This window comes from Podarcis vaucheri (genome assembly GCF_965113315.1).
Source record: "Podarcis vaucheri genome assembly, chromosome: 9".
Taxonomy (NCBI): domain Eukaryota; kingdom Metazoa; phylum Chordata; class Lepidosauria; order Squamata; family Lacertidae; genus Podarcis; species Podarcis vaucheri.
In genome coordinates this window covers 76,225,870-76,235,549 of record NC_138767.1, presented here as the reverse complement: position 1 = coordinate 76,235,549, position 9,680 = coordinate 76,225,870, and the positions used below count along the sequence as shown (strand labels likewise).

Below are 9,680 nucleotides of genomic sequence, written 5' to 3'. Positions count from 1 at the left end.
CTTTGCAAGGACACAGAGGCCCTATGACCGCCACCTGCTGGCCATAAAATGATTTCTCCTAGACTAGAATCACCCGCAAAGTCTCATGTTCCTTATTTATTGCATTTCTATTGTGCCTTTCTTCCAAGGAGCTCAAGGTGGAGTGTGTGGTTCTCCTTCTCATTAAATCCACACAACAACCCTGTGAGGTAGGCTAGGCTGAAAGTAGTAGTGACTGGGTTAGGGTCATCCAGTGTGCTTCGTGAACAAGCGGGGATTCGAACCCTGGTCTCCCAGGTCCTACTCTGACACTAACCACCACACCACACCACACTGGCACATACTTACTTATTTACTTACTTAATTTCTATACCGCCCTGTACCGAAAGGTCTCAGGACGGTTTTCGTAAGAACTGTGATTAGCCAGTGCTGGTGTGACAATCCTGGGCCCGATCCACGCGAGGCTCCAAGGTTGCTTTTCACAAGAAAACTCTTTGGAGTCCAATGGCGACAATTTAATGAAGTCCGGGCTTGCCCGACACTCTAGCCCCTAGACCACACTGCATCTGAGCCCAAATCCTCTGTGGGCTGAGGTGGGCACCTATCTGAAGGAGCGTCTCCACCCCAATCGTTCTGCCCGGACACTGAGGTCCAGCGCCGAGGGCCTTCTGGCGGTTCCCTCACTGCGAGAAGCCAAGTTACAGGGAACCAGGCAGAGGGCCTTCTCGGTAGTGGCACCCGCCCTGTGGAACGCCCTCCCACCAGATGTCAAAGAGAACAACAACTACTGTACCAGACTTTTAGAAGACATCGGAAGGCAGCCCTGTTTAGGGAAGCTTTTAATGTTTGATGTATTACAGTATTTTAATATTTTTTTGGAAGCCGCCCAGAGTGGCCAGGGAAGCCCAGCCAGATGGGCGGGGTATAAATAATAAATTGTTGTTGTTGTTGTTTAGTCGTTTAGTCGTGTCCAACTCTTCCTGACCCCCTGGACCAGAGCACGCCTGTCTTCCACTGCCTCCCGCAGTTTGGTCAAAATCATCATCATCATCATCATCATCATCTCCGCCTCGCCCCCCTCCCAGGGCTGTTGTGGGATGCAAACCCCGCAGCCGCGAGTTCCGCAGGCGAAGGGAGCGAGGGGATCCCGGGCGGGGCGCGCCAGCCGCTCCTTCCCCAGCCCCGCCCCCTCGGCTAGCCCCGCCCCTCCCCGCGCAGGTACTTCTGCCGGTCGCGATGCTCGGCGCCGAGGCTGCTCTCGCTTTTCACGGGGGCGCAGATGGGATCCGAGCAGCGCCGCCGCGCCGCCTCCCGCCTCGCCCGGTGGGCCAGCCGCCTGCTGCTGCTGCTGCTTCTTCCCTCCACCGTCGCGTCGTGGCCGGCCGGGCCCAGGATCGTCTCGCCGGCGCTGGGTAAGCGGAGCACCGGAGAGGATCCTGCTCGTCCCGCTCATCCTTTGGGCGCCGGCGGCTCGCTTTGCGGGAGAGAGGGGATTTCGGGAAGGGGCGCGCGGCAGTGTGGTATAGTAGGGAGAGCGCTGGGCGCGGACCGGGGAGAGGCCCGGGTTCAGATCCCGCCGCACCCCGCGCTCAATGACCTTGGAGGCCGTTCAGCCTCGCCTACCTCGCAGGGTGGTTGTGGTTGTGTGGGGATGAGATGAGGCGCGGGAGAACTATATACACCTTGCCTTGAGCTTCGTGGTCGGAAAGGTGAGACAGAAGTGCAACCAGTCGATCCATAAAAATTGCTTAGCGTGTTTCACTGCATTTCCTTCAATAGAATTACTGTACGGAGAAAAGGGAGGTTCAATTTTTAGTTCTTAAGGGCGCCTGCTTTGACATGACCTCTGCAGCGCTCAGTGGTGCCTACTCTTGTGCAAAGGGCTCCAAGCACGCTGGCATTCTTGCAGTTAAGTTTCTGAGCTTTGTGAACTTAAGTCAGTTTCCCCACCCCAAAGGCTGTAATTCCCTGTGTGCTTACCTGGGAGTAAGCCTCATTGAATTCAGTAGGACTTGCCTCTGAGCAGGCGCACATATGATTGTATGGGTACATTAGGGAAGAAAGTCTCTATGTAGTTACTCAGAAGTAACTGCACTGCTGCTTTCAGTGGATTTACTCCCTGGTAGGGATGACTGAATCCGTCCATTTTGGTGTCTTGATTTTGCAATCTTAATTTTAGTTCTCCACATTAGTGTTCTTTTAATATATTTTTCAAGAAAAGGAACTCTTGAAAATTTGTCAGCATTTTAGTCTGTGTTTCTCCTAAAATGCACATTTCTTTGTACAGTATGTTGTTTTGCCTAATACATCTTTGCAAAGCAATTATCTGCATGCATAAGTTACTTTCACCAATATGCAGTTCTAATTGATATGGGACCGTGTGCCCACACTTACCCAGGAGTAATCCCCACTGAACACAGTGCAATTTGAATCTGAGCAAACGGCACAGTTTGGCCTAGTAGTCTGAGTCTTTGCCTAAGAGCAAGAGAGCTGGGTTCAAATCTCTCCCCCGTGGGCCAGCCGAGGATTCACCCTCTGCTTTAACAGAGAGTCTGCACTGCGGGACACAAAGTGTTCAGCCTGAGTCTTTTCTGTGCCAAGAACTCACTTAGTGGTCTTGTGCAAACCTCCTTGGCTGCCTTATCTGCTCTGGGGAGACACTACTAGCCTAAATAAAGATTGGGGAATGACTTTTCTTTCTGGTATATTTATGCCCTCTCCCTACCAAGGAGCTCTGGGTGCATGGCATGCACCGTATTTTTCGCTCTATAAGACGCACCAGACCACAAGACGCACCTAGTTTTTGGGGGAGGAAAACAAGAAAAAATAATATTCTGAATCTCAGAAGCCAGAGCAGCCAGAGGGATCGCTGCGCAGCGAAAGCAGCGCTCCCTCTTGCTGTTCTGGCTTCTGGGATAGCTGCGCAGCCTGTATTCGCTCCATAAGATGCACATACATTTCCCCTTACTTTTTGGGAGGGGAAAAGTGAGTCTTATAGAGCAAAAAATACGGTAATTTCCCTCCTTTCCCGTTATTCTTTCGACAACCCTGTGAGGTAGGAGACGGGGACTGAGCCATGGCCACCCTGTGGATTTCGTAGCTGAGCAGGGATTCAGCTGGCCGTTCTTGTCTTCTGTCTATTGCTTGTGAAATGATTCAAACGCTTTCAGAGACTCCATGGGGGTGACCATGTGGTTCCATCTAGAGGCACGTCCAGCTCCCAAGAGACTGTGATCTACTCACTTTATTAAAATACTGGCTGTGATCTACCCATGGTTATTTATTGACAGGCAAAGTTATTGAGCTTGTTTTAGGGGAGCCAAAGCTTTTTCTGGTGGTGGTGGGGAAGAGATCTACCGTGATCTACCACAGGTGCCCAGTGATCTACTGTAGGTGTCCAGTGATCTACTGGTAGACCACGACCCACCTGTTGGACATGCCTGCTGTATTGCATTTCTATACTGCCTTTATTTCCTCCAAGGAGCTCACGGTGGCAGACCCCATCCTCAACAGTCCTCTGTGACAGGCAGGGTAGGTTGACAGGCAGAGAGCGGCTCAGGATCAGACCCAGTGGACTTCATGGATCAGTGCGGATTTGAACCTGGGTCTCTCCAAGGTTTTAGCTCCTCTCTCTCCCTCCCATCTAGTAAATTAAGAATAAGAATAAATGTATTACTTGTGCCCCAGCCACACTGGGTGGCTTCCAACAGAATCTAGCAGAACACAGCAAAACATCAGACACTGAAAACCTCCCCAAACAGGGCTGCCTTCAGATGTCTATGGAAAGTCATAGAATTGTTCATCTCTTTGACGTCTGAAGGGAGGGTGCCACTACCGAGAAGGCCCTCTGCCTGGTTCCCTTGTAACTTCGCTTCTCGCAGTGAGGGAACTGGCAGAAGGACTGAGGACCTCAGTGTCTAGGCTGAACGACGGGGGTAGAGACACTCCTTCAGGTATACTGAAGGTCAGTACCAACACTTTGAATTGTGATCGGAAACATACTGGGAGCTGACGTAGATCCTTTAGGACCGGTGTTATATCGTCCTGGTGGCCGCTCCAGGTTACCAGTCTAGCTGCTGCAATCTGGATTAGTTGTAGTTTCGGAGTCAGCCTCAAAGATGGAGAAGCAGGACTGTTTTTTCCCACTGTTGGGTTGCTTAGGAATGAGAAGTGGGGGAGAATGTTGGCTTCCTTGCAGTGTTTGCACGTAGACTCTTCTTCAGCACCACTCTGCAGTAGACATGCAGCGTTTTATTTATGTTACACAATTTATACAGGGAAGGCACCTGCTTCATATCAATAGGCGAGGAGTTCCAAAGTGTAGGCCCTGCCACGCTAATGATACATGTCACATAACCTCTGGATTGTGGGAGTGGCTCTGTGGAGGAATGATGATCCCTGCCCTATATCAGAGGAGATAAGTAGGTGACTCTCTGGCCCTTTGGCTGGTATATCCAAAGGACATTAACAGGGTTTTGGAGAGCTGATCTTTCTGAGCTATATCAATGAGGGTGGTTGTTTCATTTTTTTAAAGAAGTGTCCCACCTTGTTTTAAGAGGGTGACAGGTGTCGGGGACCTATAATGTGGGGATCCATAGCATAGAAAATGGGTTGCAGGGGTCCCCAAACTAAGGCCCACGGGCCAAATAAGGCCCGAGGGATTCATTTATCCGGCTCGTGGCACTGCCCACTGCCGCCACCCGCTCTTACCGGCGCTGCGCTGCGCGGTTGCCCACTTCCGGGTCGGAGGAGCACCGGAAATAGCTTGTGCCATGCGCAAGCATTATTTGCACATGCGCAAGCTTTATTTGCTCATGCGCAAGCATTATTTCCGGTGCACATCCAGGTCGGAGGAGGCCTGTGCACATGCGCACAAGCTATTTCCGATCCGGAAGTGCGCCGGAAATGGCGTGTGCACATGCGTATGGGCACAAGCTTCCCCGCGTGATTGGCGCTGGAGACACCGGCTGCCTCCAGCTGTTGTGGGCAGCAGCCATGACTTGCCCTCTCTTCCTCGTGACTCCCCAGGTTTCAGGCAGGGGGGCTTTCCCAGCCCTACCTGCAGACGCTAGGTGGTGTGCCTTCTACATGCCAAACAGCTGCTCTGCCACTGAGCAGCAGCTCTTTCTGGGAAGAGGTGGGCCGAGGGGTTCTTTAGCTGCGCAGGCATATTTCTTCACTTGCTTTCAAAACGTGGGGAGCCGGCCCTGCTGTGTTTGGGGCCCGCCTGATGGCGCTGCAGGAATAGAGCCCCCACCAACCCACATGTAGCCCCCCCTACTTGTTGCCATATATGTTGCGGCTGATGCCTCCATCAGCCGTGATACCACTTTGGTTGGCATTTGCATTTTACAGTGATATCACTTTGGTTGGCATTTGCATGTTAGCACTTGCATTTTACAGAGAGGCCCAGAGAGGCATTTGGCTTCATGGCTCTTGCTTCTGAGAAAAGAGAAGTGAAAGACCAGAGACCTAACCTGGAAAAGCACCTTTTCCTCTCTATTTCTCTTGAAACACAACTGCTTCTGTGTGCAGAAAGCTCTCCTGCCATGACTTTGTAGGGGGTTGGACTAGATGGTCCCTTCTGACTCTACCATTTGCGCTCTCTCTCTCTCTCTCTCTCTCTCTGGGAAGAGCAGGAAGCTTTTTGGAATTGGAGAAACCTATTTGAGACCAAAGGGACGCGGTGGCGCTGTGGTCTAAACCACTGAGCCTCTTGGGCTTGCAGATCAGAAGATCGGCCGGTTCGAATCCCCACGACAGGGTGAGCTCCCGTTGCTCGGTCCCTGCTCCTGCCAACCCAGCAGTTTGAAAGCACACCAAAAAGTGCAAGTACGGTAGATAAATAGGTACCACTCCAGTGGGAAGGTAAATGGTGTTTCCATGCACTGCTGCTGGCCACATGACCCAGAAAAACTGTCTGCGGACAAACGCCAGCTCCCTCGGCTTGTAAAGCGAGATGAGCGCTGCAACCCCAGAGTCGTCTGCGACTGGACTTAACTGTCAGGGGTCCTTTACCTTTTTAATTTTTTATTTGAGACCAAGGATGTGGCGCATTGGGTCCCAGAGTAGGCAATGTTGCCCCCTGGGGGGGGCAGTGGGATTACCAAGGAGGCAGCAGTGGGGCACTGGGGGTGAACCCCTCCAAGCATGCTGATTGCTTATTCACAATTGACCAGGCTGGAGCAGTGGCAGAGCAGGCATTCATGGCGCCCGGGATGTGTGGCGCAGAGGGCGAACAGAGCACTTCCACAGTAATCCAGTTTTGAAGTAACCAGTGTATGAACTATTGCGGCGAGGCTTTCAGTGATCAGTGAGTGGTTGTGCTCCCTTATTAAAACCTGCACAGTGAGGTGGTGATCCCTTGCATCACTGATCTCGAATGATTAAAGGATTTGGCAGTCAATGAGGTTTGTAATCTGCCAGGATACTGAACAGCAAAACCAGAAAAGCTTAAGACAATGGGTTTTGTAATGCTTTGCGCTGCAGGCCTTGAAAGCCAGAGCTGTTAAAGTAATATCTGATAAGCCTGCAAGGCATGCCAGGAATTGCATAACCCTGAGAAACTGAGCCTGACTCATGATTGGGGTTAGGAAGCCTCTGAAGGACCTGCGTGTCAGGATTAAGATGTAATAAGATTCAACGTGAGAGGTGTTGTTGTTGTTGTAGTAGTTAAAATTTGTATACTGCCATTCATCTGAAGATCACGGGGTGGTTCACAACATAAACATACAAAATGAGAACACAAAATACATAATTAAACAAACCAATAAGCTCCTTCCCACAGACACATTTAAAAGGCCTGGGACAAGAGGAATGTTTTTGCCTGGTGCCTAAAGATATGTAATGAAGGCAGCAGGTGAGGCTCCCTAGGGAGGGCATTCTGCAAATGGGGAGCCACCACAGAAAAGGCCCGTTCTCATGTTGCCACCCTCTGGATATGAAAAAGGGCCTCAGAGGATGATTGCAGGGTCTGGATTGGTCCAAATGGGGAGAGGCGGTCCTCCAGGCCCTTTATCACTTAATGCCCAATATTGCCCTTCAGGTTTCTGCAGTGTCACCAGATAGGAGGTGTGGCTTATTTCGTGTATGGGTATATCCCCTTGCGCTTGTTTAATTGCCAAGATCACAATCTGCACATTATAAAGAAGCAATGGGTGCAGAATCCTTTGCATTTCCAAAAACAATGTAAAAAAAGTTGTGAAGGCAGGCTTGAAAGTGCCTGGCGACATTTCTGAAGCAAAGAAGCAGGGAAGGTGCCTTCTCCTGAGTAAAACTAATGGGTCATCTAGCTGAGTATTGTCTACACCAGGGGCTCCCAAAGTGGGTGGTAGTATCCCTTGGGGGGCAGTGGGATTGCCTGCCGGGGTTTCTGGAGTTGTAAATGACTATTAAACTTTGCAGAGAAGGTATTGATGGATCATGCTCATCCATTTTGTTGAATTAACTCAACTAAATCACTTTAATTGGATTTTGAGTCAATGTGGCATTGATTCTTACAGTTTTGAATTTTCTTGTGTTATTGTCTTCCTTGGTGGGTTGGGCAAACCAATTTCCTGAGTGGGGACGAGCACGTGGAGCCAAGGTGGCAATGGCCCCCAAAAGCTTGGGAACCACTTGTGTACACTGGCTGGCAGGATGTTGGCGGCTGAACTAGGACCCCTTCCCTGAGCCTTCCTGGCTTTGGAGTCCTGCACAGCTCTGACCCTCAATTCAACCAATTATTTCATATCCTTCTGCTGCTATGGGGCGTGTGCCTGTGTGGCAGGATGCCCTCCCAGGATGACCGCAGCCCGCCCTCCCTTCTGGGAGACAGACTGACCTCATTGCTGCCTTGCAGGGTGTTGCCTCATTGCTGACCTCTCCTCTCCGTTCTGGAAAAATGCCACACTTCAGCCAATGTTGTTGTGGATGACCGGGGAAGGGCTGTAGCTCAGTAGTAGAGCAGGGTCAGTCCTCCGTGGCATCCTCACATAGGCCTCTCCTGGCTTGAAACTTTGGAGAGCTGTTGCCAGTCTGTGTGGGGAATACTGAGCTCGATGGGCCCAAGTGTCTGATTCTGCATAAGGCTTGTTCCACATTAAGATTGATAGAATCGTAGTTGATCAATAGGTAAAGGGTAAAGGGACCCCTGACCATTAGGTCCAATCGTGACCGACTCTGGGGTTGCGGTGCTCATCTCGCTTTACTGGCTGAGGGAGCCGGCGTTTGTCCGCAGACAGTTTTTCCGGGTCATGTTGCCAGCATGACTAAGCCCCTTCTGGTGAGCCAGAGCAGCGCACGGAAACGCCGTTTACCTTCCCGCCAGAGCAATACCTATTTATCTACTTGTACTGGTGCGCTTTCGAACTGCTAGTTGGGCAGGAGCTGGGATCGAACAATGGGAGCTCACACTGTTGCGGGGATTCAAACCACCAACCTTCTGAATGGCAAATCCTAGGCCCTGTGGTTTAACCCACAGCGCCACCCACGTCCCTAGGGGCCCAAAATGGAGCCCCCTAAAACAACTTGGGGTTCTCTCCTCTTCTGGCACACACCACACCAGCCCTGATCTGCATCCTCCTCAAGGATTTTTACCTCCTTGAACTCCGACAGAGAGTTGCCCCAAACATTAAGACGGTGCAGCAATAACAAAACTTCTTCCGGAAATATTAGACAGTAAGGAAATTTTAAGCACATGGCTACAGCCTGACGATTAACAGTGTCTGTTTCAGCATAACTTCCTCTGCAATTTCTGAAACTGCCACACATTTAGCAATTCTATTCTTGGCAGATCCCACTATAATCTGAACTTCTGCATTTAGCGAGCCGGTTAAAAATTAGCCATGGCTTCCTCCATTGGTGTGTATCTAGCCTAGACCTTAGTGCTGAGCATCTTACATACATTTACATAATGCAGCGCATGGCCTTGATCTGTTCTTAGTTGCTCCATCTTGAGCAATCTGCCACCCATTTGAGATTTTCATTTTCTCTGAAGTAAGCCTATGCATACAATTCCAAAGCAGCATCTAAGAGACCAGCTCATTACAAAGGATGCTCTTTCATCCTCTTTGTTTGTTTATACCCTATCTGCTTGATTTCAAATTCCGATCCTTCACCTCTCAGGTTTTTAACTTGCCCTGTGTTAATAACTTTGCCAAATCAGGATTTGTTCCAAGATAAGAGCATTTTCCAGGAGAGTTTAATACACACAAAGTTGGAAAACCATGTTTAGTGTGGTCGTCATCTCCTCCTCCTCCACTTTTCAGTAGCACACCACTTTTGTTGTGAAGGGAAAGCAGGCACACAAAGTTGGTAGCATGCAATCAGTTTGCATTGAGACACTGCAATGTTTTCCCATAAAAAGTACCGTATTTTTCGTCCTATAGGGCGCACCGGCCCATAGGACGCACCTCGTTTTTTTTTGGGGGGGGGAATGAATAAAAAAAAATTATTCCCCCCCCCACCGCGGCTGCCGCCCCAAGCCTTGCGGACACTAGCACGGGGCACCCTCCGGAGGGCTCCCCGTGCTTCGGGCGACATGCTGCCGCCCCAAGCCTCGCGCGCTCGGCGGGACCTCCTGCCGGGCGCGCAAGGCTTGCGGACACTCGCCGGGGCTGCAGGCTGCTGCCCGCAAGCCTTGTGAGCCCGCGGGAACTCCTGCTGGGCGCGCAAGGCTTGCGGATAGCTTCCTTAAGCCTGTAGAGTGAGAGGGGTCAGTG

The 9,680-nt window shown here is 50.8% G+C and overlaps 1 protein-coding gene across 1 annotated transcript in view; it reads left to right on the top strand.

Annotated features, from left to right (window-relative positions):
• Nucleotides 1-1,241: 1,241 nt before the first annotated feature.
• SEMA7A (semaphorin 7A (JohnMiltonHagen blood group)) overlaps nucleotides 1,242-9,680 on the top strand; it is a 50,578-nt gene continuing 42,139 nt past the window's right edge. The window contains exon 1 of the mRNA XM_082237395.1: nucleotides 1,242-1,391. Within this exon, the coding sequence (XP_082093521.1) occupies nucleotides 1,259-1,391 (133 nt within the window). The 5' untranslated portion in view covers nucleotides 1,242-1,258. The remainder of the gene's footprint in view (nucleotides 1,392-9,680) is intronic.